At 45.3% G+C, this 16,931-nt stretch overlaps 1 protein-coding gene across 5 annotated transcripts in view; it reads right to left on the reverse strand.

The window, feature by feature from the left end:
- Positions 1–8,939: 8,939 nt before the first annotated feature.
- Positions 8,940–16,931, reverse strand: part of LOC135895752 (adhesion G protein-coupled receptor E1-like) — a 513,515-nt gene continuing 505,523 nt past the window's right edge. For all 5 annotated transcript variants that reach the window (XM_065423909.1, XM_065423907.2, XM_065423908.1 and 2 more), the window contains 4 exons: positions 16,353–16,621; positions 13,352–13,421; positions 12,041–12,758; positions 8,940–10,995 (listed from right to left, as the gene is read on the reverse strand). In XM_065423909.1, coding sequence (XP_065279981.1) covers positions 10,474–10,995; positions 12,041–12,758; positions 13,352–13,421; positions 16,353–16,621 — 1,579 coding nt within the window. In that variant the 3' untranslated portion in view covers positions 8,940–10,473. The remainder of the gene's footprint in view (positions 10,996–12,040; positions 12,759–13,351; positions 13,422–16,352; positions 16,622–16,931) is intronic.

Raw genomic sequence — 16,931 nt, forward strand, 5'->3', positions numbered from 1 at the left:
CATGCTGGGGATCGGATATATGCGGAGAACTAGGGCTTCGGAGACACCTTTTTTTTAGTCGGAAAAACGATATTTTCATGGGCTATAGGATTACCGTTTTTTCAATTTTCGAGCAAAAATTATACTTCCCCTAATCGTTTATTTATGGCGTTAAACGGCGTCTACGCATGCTGGGGATGCGATATATGCGGAGAACTAGGGCTTTGGAGACACTTTATTTTTCGTCGGAAAAAAGATATTTTCATGGGCTATAGGCTTACCGTTTTTTCAATTTTCGGGCAAAAATTATTCTTCCCCTAATCGTTTATTTATGGCGTTAAACGGCGTCTACGCATGCTGGGGATCCGATATATGCGGAGAACTAGGGCTTCGGAGACACCTTTTTTTTCGTCGGAAAAACGATATTTTCATGGGCTATAGGATTACCGTTTTTTCAATTTTCGAACAAAAATTATTCTTCCCCTAATCGTTTATTTTTTGCCGCTAAACGGCGTCTACGCATGCTGGGGATGCGATATATGCGGAGAACTAGGGCTTTGGAGGCACTTGATTTTTCGTCGGAAAAACGATATTTTCATGGGCTACAGGCTTACCGTTTTTTCATTTTTCGAGCAAAAATTATTCTTCACCTAATCGCTTATTTATGGCGTTAAACGGCGTCTACGCATGCTGGGGATGGGATATATGTGGAGAACTAAGGCTTTGGTGGCACTTTATTTTTCGTCGGTAAAACGATATTTTCATGGGCTATAGGCTTACCGTTTTTTCAGTTTTCGGGCAAAAATTATTGTTCCCCTAATCGTTTATTTATGGCGTTAAACGGTGTATACGCATGCTGGGGATGCGATATATGCGGTGAACTAGGGCTTTGGAGGCACTTTATTTTTCGTCGGAAAAACGATATTTTCGTGGGCTATAGGCTTACCGTTTTTTCAGTTTTGGGGCAAAAATTATTCTTCCCCTTATCGCTTATTTATGGCATTAAACGGCGTCTACGCATGCTGGGGATCGGATATATGCGGAGAACTAGGGCTTTGGAGACACTTAATTTTTCGTCGGAAAAACGATATTTTCATTCCGTTTTTTCAATTTTCGGGCAAAAATTATTCTTCGCCTAATCGTTTATTTATGGCGTTAAACGGCGTCTACACATGCTGGGGATGCGATATATGAGGAGAACTAGGGCTTTGGAGTCACTTTATTTTTCGTCGGAAAAACGATATTTTCATTGGCTATAGGCTTGCCGTTTTTTCTGTTTTCGGGCAAAAATTATTCTTCCCCTAATCGTTTATTTATGCCGTTAAACGGCGTCTACGCATGCTGTGGATGCGATATATGCGGAGAACTAGGGCTTTGGAGACACTTTATTTTTCGTCGGAAAAACGATATTTTCATGGGCTATAGGCTTACCGTTTTTTTCAGTTTTCGGGCAAAAATTATTCTTCCCCTAATCGCTTATTTATGGCGTTAAACGGTGTATACGCATGCTGGGGATGCGATATATGCGGTGAACTAGGGCTTTGGAGGCACTTTATTTTTCGTCGGAAAAACGATATTTTCGTGGGCTATAGGCTTACCGTTTTTTCAGTTTTGGGGCAAAAATTATTCTTCCCCTAATCGCTTATTTATGGCATTAAACGGCGTCTACGCATGCTGGGGATCGGATATATGCGGAGAACTAGGGCTTTGGAGGCACTTAATTTTTCGTCGGAAAAACGATATTTTCATGGGCTATAGGCTTACCGTTTTTTCAGTGTTCGGGCAAAAATTATTCTTCCCCTAATCGCTTATTTATGGCGTTAAACGGCGTCTACGCATGCTGGGGATGCGATATATTCGGAGAACTAGGGCTTTGGAGACACTTTATTTTTCGTCGGAAAAACGATATTTTCATGGGCTATAGGCTTACCGTTTTTTCAGTTTTCGGGCAAAAATTATTCTTCCCCTAATCGTTTATTTATGGCGTTAAACGGCGTCTTCGCATGCTGGGGATGCGATATATGCGGTGAACTAGAGCTTTGGAGACACTTTATTTTTCGTCGGAAAAACGATATTTTCAAGGGCTATAGGCTTACCGTTTTTTCAGTTTTCGGGCAAAAATTATTGTTCCCCTAATCATTTATTTATGGCGTTAAACGGCGTCTACGCATGCTGGGGATGCGATATATGTGGTGAACTAGGGCTTTGGAGGCACTTTATTTTTCGTCGGAAAAACGATATTTTCGTGCGCTATAGGCTTACCGTTTTTTCAGTTTCGGGCAAAAATTATTCTTCCCCTAACCGTTTATTTATGGCGTTAAACGGCGTCTACGCATGCTGGGGATGCGATATATGCGGAGAACTAGGGCTTTGGAGACACTTTATTTTTCGTCGGAAAAACGATATTTTCATGGGCTATAGGCTTACCGTTTTTTCAGTTTTCGGGCAAAAATTAATCTTCCCCTAATCGCTTATTTATGGCGTTAAACGGTGTATACGCATGCTGGGGATGCGATATATGCGGTGAACTAGGGCTTTGGAGGCACTTTTTTTTCGTCGGAAAAACGATATTTTCGTGGGCTATAGGCTTACCGTTTTTTCAGTTTTGGGGCAAAAATTATTCTTCCTCTAATCGCTTATTTATGGCATTAAACGGCGTCTACGCATGCTGGGGATCGGATATATGCGGAGAACTAGGGCTTTGGAGGCACTTTATTTTTCGTCGGAAAAACGATATTTTCGTGGGCTATAGGCTTACCGTTTTTTTCAGTTTTGGGGCAAAAATTATTCTTCCCCTAATCGCTTATTTATGGCATTAAACGGCGTCTACGCATGCTGGGGATCGGATATATGCGGAGAACTAGGGCTTTGGAGGCACTTAATTTTTCGTCGGAAAAACGATATTTTCATGGGCTATAGGCTTACCGTTTTTTCAGTTTTCGGGCAAAAATTATTCTTCCCCTAATCGTTTATTTATGGCGTTAAACGGCGTCTACGCATGCTGGGGATGCGATATATGCGGAGAACTAGGGCTTTGGAGACACTTTATTTTTCTTCGGAAAAACGATATTTTCATGGGCTATAGGCTTACCGTTTTTTCAGTTTTCGGGCAAAAATTAATCTTCCCCTAATCGCTTATTTATGGCGTTAAACGGTGTATACGCATGCTGGGGATGCGATATATGCGGAGAACTAGGGCTTTGGAGGCACTTTATTTTTCGTCGGAAAAACGATATTTTCATGGGCTACAGGCTTACCGTTTTTTCAATTTTCGAGCAAAAATTATTCTTCACCTAATCGCTTATTTATGGCGTTAAACGGCGTCTACGCATGCAGGGGATGCGATATATGTGGAGAACTATGGCTTTGGAGGCACTTTATTTTTCGTCGGAAAAACGATATTTTCATGGGCTATAGGCTTACCGTTTTTTCAGTTTTCGGGTAAAAATTATTCTTCCCCTAATCGTTTATTTATGGCGTTAAACGGCGTCTACGCATGCTGGGGATGCGATATATGCGGAGAACTAGGGCTTTGGAGGCACTTTATTTTTCGTCGGAAAAACGATATTTTCATGGGCTACAGGCTTACCGTTTTTTCAATTTTCGAGCAAAAATTATTCTTCACCTAATCGCTTATTTATGGCGTTAAACGGCGTCTACGCATGCTGGGGATGCGATATATGTGGAGAACTATGGCTTTGGAGGCACTTTATTTTTCGTCGGAAAAACGATATTTTCATGGGCTACAGGCTTACCGTTTTTTTCAGTTTTCGGGCAAAAATTATTCTTCCCCTAATCGTTTATTTATGGCGTTAAACGGCGTCTACGCATGCTGGGGATGCGATATATGCGGAGAACTAGGGCTTTGGAGGCACTTTATTTTTCGTCGGAAAAACGATATTTTCATGGGCTATAGGCTTACCGTTTTTTCAGTTTTCGGGCAAAAATTATTGTTCCCCTAATCGTTTATTTATGGCGTTAAACGGCGTCTACGCATGCTGGGGTTGCGATATATGCGGAGAACTAGGGCTTTGGAGACACTTTATTTTTCGTCGGAAAAACGATATTTTCATGGGCTATAGGCTTACCGTTTTTTCAATTTTCGGGCAAAAATTATTCTTCGCCTAATCGTTTATTTATGGCGTTAAACGGCGTCTACGCATGCTGGGGATGCGATATATTAGGAGAACTAGGGCTTTGGAGACACTTTATTTTTCGTCGGAAAAACGATATTTTCATGGGCTATAGGCTTACCGTTTTTTCTGTTTTCGGGCAAAAATTATTCTTCCCCTAATCGTTTATTTATGCCGTTAAACGGCGTCTACGCATGCTGTGGATGCGATATATGCGGAGAACTAGGGCTTTGGAGACACTTTATTTTTCATCGGAAAAACGATATTTTCATGGGCTATAGGCTTACCGTTTTTTCTGTTTTCGGGCAAAAATAATCTTCCCCTAATCGCTTATTTATGGCGTTAAACGGCGTATACGCATGCTGGGGATGCGATATATGCGGAGAACTAGGCCTTTGGAGGCACTTTATTTTTCGTCGGAAAAACGATATTTTAATGGGCTACAGGCTTACCGTTTTTTCAATTTTCGAGCAAAAATTATTCTTCACCTAATCGCTTATTTATGGCGTTAAACGGCGTCTACGCATGCTGGGGATGCGATATATGTGGAGAACTATGGCTTTGGAGGCACTTTATTTTTCGTCGGTAAAACGATATTTTCATGGGCTATAGGCTTACCGTTTTTTCAGTTTTCGGGCAAAAATTATTCTTCCCCTAATCGTTTATTTATGGCGTTAAACGGCGTCTACGCATGCTGGGGATGCGATATATGCGGAGAACTAGGGCTTTGGAGACACTTTATTTTTCGTCGGAAAAACGATATTTTCATGAGCTATAGGCTTACCGTTTTTTCAGTTTTCGGGCAAAAATTATTCTTCCCCTAATCGTTTATTTATGGCGTTAAATGGCGTCTACGCATGCTGGGGATGCGATATATGCGGAGAACTAGGGCTTTGGAGACACTTTATTTTTTGTCGGAAAAACGATATCTTCATGGGCTATAGGCTTACCGTTTTTTCAGTTTTCGGGCAAAAATTATTCTTCCCCTAATCGTTTATTTATGGCGTTAAACGGCGTCTACGCATGCTGGGGATGCGATATATGCGGAGAACTAGGGCTTTGGAGACACTTTATTTTTCGTCGGAAAAATGATATTTTCATGGGTTATAGGCTTACCGTTTTTTCAGTTTTCGGGCAAAAATTATTCTTCCCCTAATCGTTTATTTATGGCGTTAAACGGCGTCTACGCATGCTGGGGATGCGATATATGCGGAGAACTAGGGCTTTGGAGGCACTTTATTTTTCGTCGGAAAAACGATATTTTCATGGGCTATAGGCTTACCGTTTTTTCAATTTTCGGGCAAAAATTATTCTTCGCCTAATCGTTTATTTATGGCGTTAAACGGCGTCTACGCATGCTGGGGATGCGATATATGCGGAGAACTAGGGCTTTGGAGACTCTTTATTTTTCGTCGGAAAAACGATATTTTCATGGGCTATAGGCTTACCGTGTTTTCAGTTTTCGGGTAAAAATTAATCTTCCCCTAATCGCTTATTTATGGCGTTAAACGGCGTATACGCATGCTGGAGATGCGATATATGTGGAGAACTTGGGCTTTGGAGGCACTTTATTTTTCGTCGGTAAAACGATATTTTCATGGGGTATAGGCTTACCGTTTTTTCACTTTTCGGGCAAAAATTATTCTTCCCCTAATCGTTTATTTATGGCGTTAAACGGCGTCTACGCATGCTGGGGATGCGATATATGTGGAGAACTAGGGCTTTGGAGGCACTTTATTTTTCGTCGGTAAAACGATATTTTCATGGGCTATAGGCTTACCGTTTTTTCAATTTTCGGGCAAAAATTATTCTTCCCCTAATCTTTTATTTATGGCGTTAAACGGCGTCTACGCATGCTGGGGATCCGATATATGCGGAGAACTACGGCTTTGGAGACACTTTATTTTTCGTCGGAAGAACGATATTTTCATGGGCTATAGGCTTACCGTTTTTTCAGTTTTCGGGCAAAAATTATTCTTCCCCTGATCGCTTATTTATGGCGTTAAACGGCGTCTACGCATGCTGGGGATCCGATATATGTGGAGAACTAGGGCTTTGGAGACACTTGATTTTTCGTCGGAAAAACGATATTTTCATGGGCTATAGGCTTACCCTTTTTTCAATTTTCGGGCAAAAATTATTCTTCGCCTAATCGCTTATTTATGGCGTTAAACGGCGTCTACGCATGCTGGGGATCCGATATATGCGGAGAACTGGGGCTTTGAAGACACTTTATTTTTAGTCGGAAAAACAATATTTTCATGGGCTTACCGTTTTTTCAATTTTCAGGCAAAAATTGTTCTTCCCCTAATCGCTTATTTATGGCGTTAAACGGCGTCTGCGCATGCCGGCGAACCGATATATGTGAACAATCAGCGCTTTCGACAGAACTTATTAAAACCGGCAAATACGATATTTTCGTCGGCTTAGCGGTTTTTCATTTTTCACGAGAGAAATTATCTTTGGATATTCGTGTACTTATCGCATAAGACAGCAGCAGCGCTTGCGTAGGGAGTAATATATGCGAACAACCAGCGTTTTCAAGAGAGTTTGTTAAGCCCGGCTCTGTAGAAAATTTGATGCGGACAGGCTTTTCTTCCTTTTTTGATAAGATAATCTTTCCGTGTTCTTGTGTTTATACCATAAAAAGGCAACAGCGCAGGCGTGGGGAGTGATATGTGCATGCAACCAGCGTTTTCCTAAGAATTTGTTGAACCTGGCATCAAGGATATTTTCATGGGCTAAGCATTTTTTTTTCATTGTTTGCGGGAAAATAAATATTTGCCGCTTCGCGTATTTATCGCGTCAAACAGCACCAGCGCGTGTGTGGGGAGTGATTTATGCGCAGAAGCACTCTGGAGAGGACCTATTGGACATGGCGGGATACAGTATTTTCTGGGCCCATATTCTTCCGATTTTTTTATTCTGAGAAAATAATTCTTACCTTTGGTTTCAGGAAGATGTTGAGCAGCGGAAATCGGTTTATTCATCGTGTGATATGGCATCCGCCTATGTATTGTCATGGTGAATGAAGTATGCGCCAATCCAACACTTACCAGAACAGTTAGTCGACCTGGCTGGCGAACATTTTCACGGGTGAATAGCCTTACCTTTTTTATTTCCGGTGAAGTTGACCAGCGCAAATTGCCTTTTTTTTTTCCTTCGTGTGAACTGGCACGAGTATATGTACTACCATGGTGAGTGAAGTGTGGACGTCGCCGACATCTTCCAGAGAATTTAGTTGTCCTGGCTGCGCATACATTCTATGGCTTATAGACTAACCTTTTCACCAGGGAAATTCTGTTAGCAAAAATTAAATTACAGGATTTTACGTGCAAAAACTACTTCTCGGGTATGAGGCACGCCGCTGTGGAGGACTTCGGAAATTTCAACCACCTGGCTTTTTTTTAGCGTGCCCTTGACTCTAAGTACACAGGTCTTTTCGCCCCCATCGAAATGCGTCCGCCGTGACCGGTATACGAACCCGTGACCTTGTGCACAGCAGCCCAACACCATATCCAATGAGCAACTACGGTAGGTAAGAAATTTCTGTTAGCTGGAACCGTTTAGTTCATCGTGTGATTCGGTGTCAGCACATGCATTAAGCATGGGGAGTGAAGCTTCCACCAGACCAACAGTTTTTGCAGAAATTAGTGGACCTGACTACGCGGACCTACTAATAGGCTATAGGCTTATGGATGATCTGCGCATATGGGATTATGCATGACGTGGATCTACGCTCGCATGTCCAGTAGCGAGGAGATTGATGTATGCGCCGAAACCTTCTTTCCAGACTTTAGTTGGATCGGTCTTCGCCGACATTGTAATGGCTGTTGGCTGACCTTTCTTTTTTCCCTCGAACGCCAATCTGTACGTGTCTGTTATTCGTGGCGTGAATTGGTGTTACCACGTGTGTTAGCAAGGGGAGGGATGTTCGAGCTGAACGAGGCCTTTATGGAGAATGGACTTGGACGCGCCGGGATTGTAACGGGCTTCATGCACTTACCTTTTTTTTTTTCTTGCGCGAAAGCTCATCTGCGCGTATTCGTTTCGTTCATACACGGCGAGAATCGGCGTGCGCACGTGCATTGTCACTGTTATTGTTGCATATGCCGAAGCGGGTGGACGTGGCTGCGCCGGTGTAGGTCCTGTACGGTTACTTCCTGCAAGGGACATATGCCCTTTGCGCCCTTTAAGCCTGTGTGCCTGCGGGAGTTCCAACGAAGGATATGCCCGACTTATTTTTGTCTTTGTAAGACGTTGTGAAGGCGTTCTCACATGCGCCAGTATGAGGAAGCGCAAGGCACGGAAGTTAGACGTTGTGTTTCGTATGATGAACTTTCCCTCCTCAAAACTTTATGGTGTTCGGGGCACAGCCACAACGTTAACAAGCTGGCGACTGCTGGCGAGCAGGTCCTATATACTCGAGACTGTAACGTTTGGCGCGGCGTAATTAGTCTGCAAGAGATCGATGATAAAATTGCATGTTAGTGCGTGTAGATTGTGGGCATTCTGCCACCACGAGGACAGTAAAACTGCGAAACTGGCAGCACGAGCAGCAGTTTTGCACATTAGGGCCGGACTAGAGACAAGTAAATATGTGAACTGCAGCACAGATCACTATTGAACTTCATCGAACGAAATCAATTATACATCTACACTTAACTTGCATGCATCACATGTTTTATGCTGCAAGGAAAACTTCCGAAATAAAAAGATGTATAAGCATCTTTCGTATAGAACAAAAAGTATTATCAAAACTTACTCTTGTCCGTGAGAACAATGAATGGTACTGCTTACAAAAAAAAAGAGAACGAGACGTCGCTCTTCTGAGAGGTAAAATTCATTTTACTTACAAAAATTCAAACACCAGTGGTTTTTGCGGCAGCAATACGGGCAGTGTTCGCAGATATTGTAGCATTAGGATGGTTCAGACACAAATGTAGTTTAGTATCCCTCAGACAACTGCCTCCAATTTTTGTAACTTTACAGTGATACATAGGTTGTCCCAGATAACTTTACTCAAGCTGTTAATCGGAAACAATGACTGAAAAAACACAGTGCAAGATGTAAATTTGCAACACACCTTGTGCGGTTATCAGAGCGCTGACGGCCAAACTCCCTATAGGGTTACTCATGATGGCAAAACCTTCAGCGCAATTCTAAAGGACAGGCACTTGACAGACACACGACAGGTGCTGTCCCGCGTCTCTGTCAAGTCCCTGCCTTTTTAGGATTGCGCTGAAAGCTTTGCCATTATGAGCACAGCGTACAAACTAGTCGAAAAATCAGCTTTGTTCCCTATAGGTCCTATATTTCTATCTTGCACGGCGTTTTTAAATCACTTTTTTTTTCGTTGAATAGCTTGGCTAACATTAGTCGCGACACACGGTACATGCGTAGAAGAGGACATAGCAGGCCACGCAGAAGTAGAACGTGTAAATTGAGATGGAGATCTCCATGCAAAATATTTTTCTATTATATGAAACGGGTATCGCCATTTGAGAAGCAGTCCTGAATATATTCGTAAAGGGATGTGTGCTCCACAGTATATAGGCAGAACGGTAACCGTCACAGTAACAAAACGTTCACAACGTGTTGACCTAGTAGAGAAATCACAACGTGTCTTTTGGCTCGCCCCACAGCGAACACGATTGAATAATTCGCTGATGGAAAAGGCATAAAGCAACGTACCTGGCCACCCACAGCCATGACCCACGGTCTCAGTTTTGATTTGTCTCACAAGTAAGGCGCACGAAAAGAGAAATCTCAGTAAAATGTTCGAACGACTAGCGCAGTCTGTAGCAGGCTATGTCATTTATAACAGGTTGCGAAGTTCACGCTTGCGACACATGTCCCTGCTTTTGTCCAGTACGTAAAAGAGGGCAGTGTAAAAGAAACAACGGCCACTAACAAGTCACCATCGCCGTCTCAATCACAAGACGTTGAGATCACTGTTCTTGGGAAGACCACAGCTCTTCAGGGCACAGCAACTTATAATTGATGTAGCTGCACTAGGTCATTATGAGACGAAGGAAAGATATTGGTTCTTAATGTCCTTCACGCGCAAACAAAAACACGTGTGGACTCTTTTTTTCCATGATGACCGGGCTGTGTCTTCGAATATTCCACGCTGCAGCACTCCAACTTGACAAAGTGAGTGTCTCGGTCGAGGACACCATATCTGGTGCAGGTGCATTCGCTGCAAAGCCTGCGGACGCTATTCATTTCCAGGACAAGGAGCTCGGCGCCAACCAGTGTTCCGGTCGAGGCTAGAAGGCACTCTGTCCTAGTCTGTCACCGGCCGACGTTCACAAGAGATGCCAAAGCACAGCAACGTGCCACTGTCGCGGCTAGTTCATCAAGACACGAATGTCGTGGCTGCTCCATCCGTAACTAGGAACGACGTTTCATCGCTACACGTCGTCTTCAGCGAGCTACGAATTGGCTCAGTCTCCGTCGCAGCGACGCTGATTGGTTCTGCTGCTGCTGTTGCTACGGGACAGGTCCTGGCTTGGGGCAGCTCCGGAATTTGGGGCGCGCTAGGGACGGGCGAGGACCTCTGGAACGTGCTGAAGGACTCGACCCTCGGCTTGTCCTCTGGTGAGGGCACGATGCCGTTGATCCGTATGGGAGTTGTTTCGCCACCGGCGTAGGCGAAGAGAATGTGCGTCTTTTGGTTGGGCGCGAAGGTGAGCGTAGTGGCCGCGCTGCGCGAGCCTTCGTCCACGTAGTTGTGCGGGTCCGACGCGTTCAGGCTGCTGCTCTTGATGATGTGCTGCTCCTGGCCAACGTAGAGGCTTGGGACTACGGCCGCGACTTGCTCGTCGCCGGAATAGAATTCTTTGTGGTTCTCTTTGGCGTGCGACTCTTCGGTGATCGCCTGAAGTGAGCGGAAAGCAGATTGACAAAAGGGTTAGAAAACAGGGCCGCATTCTTATCGCATGTCAATGAGCTTTAAAATGAACATCGTTAAATTGCGCACGGATCGAGCGAAATGTTTTTGAAAATTATTTTGAAAACAGTTACTCTGAAGGGGAGTATACAAGGTAGCGCGTGGATGCAAATGTCATAGCAGCATTATGCTACAGCTCAGATGTAAAGGGAACGGCACGACTTTTGCCAATAAAAGAAGCAAAATGATAACAAGTTTGTTTTATACACGAGTGAGTGACTGCTTCTTTCCCTGCCTTCAAAAATGACTATTGAGCCTGTGGGGTGTGTCCCACCTGATTGCTTTGCGTCCGCTCCTTTGCTCCAGCTCGCTGCTGGTTATCTTGGAAATAGTATATCCCACAAGATAGGCACGACCATTCAGTGTTATAACATTGCAGGCGTGCTGGTTACTTCGCAATGTGATAAGTGTGAGTGACGCTGCCAAAAATTACAAAGGTCTAGATGCCACAAGCGGTCGATGGCTGCCTCCTCACACGATATTAGGCGCTTTGGCAGGCGGGAGTTTCGCAGTAATGTCAAAGATGCCTTCGTGTATATTCTGCCAGATCGCTGGAAGAGGCCTTCTTCCAGCAGTGCAGAATCTTCCATATATGCTCCTAATGACAGTTATGATGATAATATTCCGCCAAAAATTTGTTTTCGAGGTCGCGAACGACGGCAAAGCACCGACGAGAAAATTACGAAAGCCGGTGTTTGTACGATATCCCCAATTAGGATTACTTATTTGTACGTCGCTACACACACAAAAAAGCGCAATGACCACAGCAAGGTGGAAGTTGCCTATCTACAGTGGGCAGGGAAAGGAAGCCTCCTTCGCAGCCAATGTTTTTACAAGGAAAGTTGTATTCGCAATTGCACAATCTCGCCTTGCTGAAACGTTGGCTCCAGAATAAGGCTTCCCTTGCTAGTCCCCTGTTGAGCACGCGTGCACGTAGCTATGTACAGTCAACTTGATATAAAATTACACAAACCTTGGCCTTCTGCTTCCTAGACAGCGTTCCGGCGTTGCTCATCTTGTCGTCCTTCTGCAGGTTGCAGTTCTTCAGCAGGCTACCGACGCTAGAGAAGCGGGGCAGTCTGTTGGTCGAGTGCTTGGAAGCAGCGGGGCCGCCGCTTCCTCCCTTGCTCCAGATGTTGCTGTTGAAGACCACGGTGCTGGTGCTGTCTGTGCTGGCCGACGTGACCCGCACCATGGAGGAGTGGCTGTTGCGCTTGGTGTTCGAGTTGGTGCACCAGGACCCCGCGGGCGCCGCACCTCCGCGGTTCTTCTTGAACGTGCCCGTAGTTGCCAGCTGGGCCCAGGCTGCCCGGGCCTCCGGGTACTGAAGCACTCGCACGACGAAGATGAGGAAGCCCTGCATCGAGTTGCAGACGCAGAAGACGTACTGGAACACGGTCCTCGCTTCGCCCACTGCGAACACGCCGAATATCCACGTGACCCCGAGCAGGGTCATGACGGTGAAGGCGCCGCGGACTTGAGCCGCCGTGATGGGGAGGGGGTTGGGAACGCCGGAGCTTGAACCGGAGGCGGAGTTGTTGGCCGACTTCGCGGCAGCTCCGGCCATTCGCGGCTTGAAGAGCACTTTCGTCACCATGATGAAGACGATCAAGTTGACGAATAGAATGCACGAAGAGATGCCCAGGAATGCGATGTAGTAGATCCACTGGTTTCTCGATGATATCACGCAGCTGAGGAGAAGAAAAGACAGTACAAGCAATCAGTAATTGTAGCGGCACTTCTCTGGTGCAAAGCACTGTTTAATATAGGTTAGGCTTGATTTCTTTCGAGTATTTACTATGTGCCCACAATAAAATTGAGGTCTATGCGAACGAAATTTTCTAGCACGTATATAAACACGTTTCTTGAAATCCCTCTTTCCACGTGTCAATTATCCCCATTCGAGTGATAATAAAATACTTTTAAAAAGGCGGTGACAAAAGTTTCTAGCATATATAACAACAAATCAGTCCATCAATAATTGAAATGCTTTCGAAGTGAAGAGGATGGCATTGCGCAAGATGTGAAAAAAAAATAAGCAGATTAGCTTGTGTGTGATACAGGCTTTTTCATTAGCGTACCCGCCACGCTAGCCTCATTTTTTTTTGTTATGGTCTAGTGATATATTTCCGGGGTGTACTTGTTTCAAGTGAAAGGCCAGAGCTTCTTTAAGTACAAAAATGCTGGGCCTAGTGTCGTTGTTTGTAACGAACAATTTTTTTTGAGAAGTATATAGTTTAGTAATTTACCCTCCCCAGAGGGTCATTGACAAAGCTCTACTTACTAGTCATCGTGACTCCTGTAGGGCTCCAGGTCTATGGAGAGACACGTTCCAACAATTACAGCTGGAATGCCTGGATTAAAAAGAGAGGTGTTAGAAAAAAAGGTATCGGAAACTTCATTACAGCCACCCTTGCAATAACATTCAGCTTTTGTATTGAACGAGAAAAAATGGGGTTAAGCGAGCGGCCTGACTTTTATTAAGCATATCATAATGAGCCAACAAATATTGACACCAACCATAACACCGGGGTAATTACTTGTACTCAAAAGCTCCGTCTTGAGAGAGGAATATATCCTCGCCTGTATTTGCCTAATTTATCCATATATCTAATTTGAGCATTATCTTACAGATGCTACACAACTTATCCATCAGTACCAAAACGAACACATCAATGATGTGACGTGCTATCAACATGGATTGACGTCTTATCAAGTCACGTAGTGCAAGCCTGACAACTCTATAGATAAACTTAGCTACTGTGATGCATGAATAGATTACTCTCTGCCATCCACAAATATTTTTGCGGTACCATCTTCGAAAACAATCTTTGATAGCAAAATCATCAAGTAAAGGTCATTCGGATAGCTGTTAAGCTAGTATAGATATTTGACAAATATTTCCAAAGTATTGTATACAGCAACACGTGTACTGTTCGGCTGGTCATTGAACAAAAATGCCGAAGACTTACTAGCTGCCGACGCAAAATCAGTAGCTACCGCCTTAAACATCCCGCAGCGTCTGCAAGTCATCAAAGCTTTAGGCAAGACCTCGGGATTTCTTGCATCACCAAGGATATTAAAACAACGCTCACAGATTCAAAGTCAAAGCAGCCGACGGGCGTTTGTTATGCGGCACGGTACACGGCTCACCTATTACATAAAAATTCATGCAGAACTCAATCTACGATGACTATCTAAGTAGGCGAATAGTTCAAACGCATCATGTATAAGACGTGCTGGGCTCCAGTCTCTTGCTTCCGTCTGGACACGTTGCGCCCTCTGGTGGCGCCACCGTGAATTTTACGCATACCCTACACATACACAGTGACTGAAATCGGCGTCAAAGAGGTTCGTTGAAGAGCGGAACTCCGCCACTAGTACGATCCAGTGGCGTATATCAGAGGCCCCCGGGTCACGCCCAGCCACGCATAAGGAAGTCGGCGTCAAAGGTTCGTTGAAGAGCGATACATACCCGGTGGCACATACCCGAGCAAACGGTCTACATTTTTAGACTGCGCAACCACCGGGATCAGCCCACATTTCTAGACTGCGCGAACTTAGGAATCGGATTACTTTTCTGAGGGGATAGCTGGAAAGCTAGATGGCCAGACAGTCACAAAGAAGCCTGGTTTGACTATCTGGAGAGTGCTATAGGCATTAATGGAAATCGCACATATCGCATCAACTATTGTCACTGCTGTCGTTTTGACAATGTCGTGTCTTTTCTGTGTCGTACGCATATAGTACACATTACAACGCTATCTGTATGCACGGCTTTGCACTATGTTCTCCCGTCTTTCTTTATATTTGTACAACTAGAACCGCGTGATGCTTACGGCAGGACCAAACTGAGATGTCCAAATTATGCCACGACTGATTATTTACCGACCCGAGGGCGTCAGTGAGACGTCAAATTTACATGAATGCGTTGCAAGGCAAGTTAGGCTTCGCAGTCATCTCGTAAAGGGGGCCCTGAAACACTTTTCCGGCTAACCATAGCGTGGCTTCACTAATAAATAACGTCATCCCACAAATCTTATGCCGCACAAATATTTTGAATCGCCACTATAGCTGGAGTTATCGCACGCATACCGGGCTTTTGCTTTCGTTTCGTATCCGCTACTGCGCTGGAAGCTGCACAGCGCAGAAAGCCAGTAGTTGTGTCGCGTTAACGAATGGGTTCGTCGCGACACCACGTGGCAGGCGCGGTAGTCTACGCAGGGCAGCACGCAGCTGCCATCTCGTAGGGCCACGCGAAGCAGACGCAGCTACGCGCAGTGCGAATGTGAAATTATTATGCGAAGCATATTACTAGAGCTCAACCCAGCTCCTCAGGCGCGGCGGTGTCGCCTTCAATACCACGTGACACCGTGACGTCACGACAGAGGAGAAACGGGGCTCCAACTCGCGCCGTCGCTCGCGGCGTCGCCTTCAAGGCTGACACCGTGACACCGTGACGTCACGACAGAGGAGAAACGGGGCTCCAACTCGCGCCGTCGCTCGCGGCGTCGCGGCGGTATATAAGCAGTTGCGCTTGCCTCTGCTAGACACTCACGAGGTGAGATGCCTCCTGGAGACAGAGCTGCTCGTTGGAATAAGAAGCGAAGGTTGCGGCGTGCTACAGAGACTGTTTCTAGGTGGCTTTGCTACGGCGCAGCGACTACGCGCCCCGCATCGGACGCGGTGAGCGTCGAGCAACGCAGCGTTCGGCGCGACAAAGAAATGTGCGCCTGAGCAAGCGCCGCACGCCTGAGCCGACGCCGACGACACCGGCTTTTCTGCGACACAAGCTCCTTAACGCTGTCGCGTTAAAATAAAGGCTAGTATGCTTCGCACCCTGTGCTTAACCTTAGCTAAGCCACAGCCAGTTTTTTCTGTCTTTTTTGACATCGCAGAAATGTGTATATATTTAAAAATTTATTTACATAAAAATTACCAATTATGTCTTACAAAGAATGTTCTCGCGATCACGAAATCAGCCAATAGCGTTTGGAGGCCAGCTGCTTTCGATGACGTCACTGTGGACGCGAGAGCAAGTGACCGTTCACTGCTTTTGACACGAGATGGTAAATTCCCTGCTGTATGAACTGCAATAATATTTGGCTTACATGTTCACAGGAGCCTCGTTAATACTCAACGTCTTCTTCTTTTAACACGTTCAAAAAGCGTTTCAAGGCCCCTTTTAAGTAAAAGACTATCATGGGTCCGGTCGGCGTCTAACTACGCGTTTCGGCTACCATCGTGCGACTTAGAAGCCAAGAGGAAGTGAGAGGCTCCGTTACCCCACGCTATGAGGACGCGCTTGAGCATGAAGCACGTCTCGGACGTGGCGAACACGTGGACCAGCATCTGGTGCATGTTGGCGGCCTCGACGCCCATCCAGGCGAGGCAGGCGAGCAGGAAGTAGTGCGTGGCCACGGCCGTGCCCAGGCACAGCTCCAGCTTGGGAAAGCGCTCGTGCAGGGAACCCACCAGGAAGGCCAGGTTCAGCAACAGCATGGCTGAGCACAGGTTGAGGAGGATCTTGCCCGAGCGGTCCTTGTTCAGGCACCTGCCAGAAGGAGAGGTTGAGAAAACGCCGTTGTTATGGATTAAGCGACAAAGGTCTAGTAACCGAAACGGCCATGCAAGCTTTAGTAATCATTCCCACTTTAGGCACTACGGGAAAACTGACACAGTGTGATGAGATACACTGTTGTTCGTTGGTAAAGAGAATACGTAGTAGCAGAACAGCACCGGTTGCACTTCAACTTGGAGAAGAAGGTATCCGCATTGATGTATTATGAATAGATGCCTTCCTACAAAGTCGAAAATCACGAGGACGACAATTTTTCTCCTTAATACACTTTACCCCACCTTGA

Source organism: Dermacentor albipictus, chromosome 6, assembly GCF_038994185.2.
Source record: "Dermacentor albipictus isolate Rhodes 1998 colony chromosome 6, USDA_Dalb.pri_finalv2, whole genome shotgun sequence".
NCBI lineage: Eukaryota > Metazoa > Arthropoda > Arachnida > Ixodida > Ixodidae > Dermacentor > Dermacentor albipictus.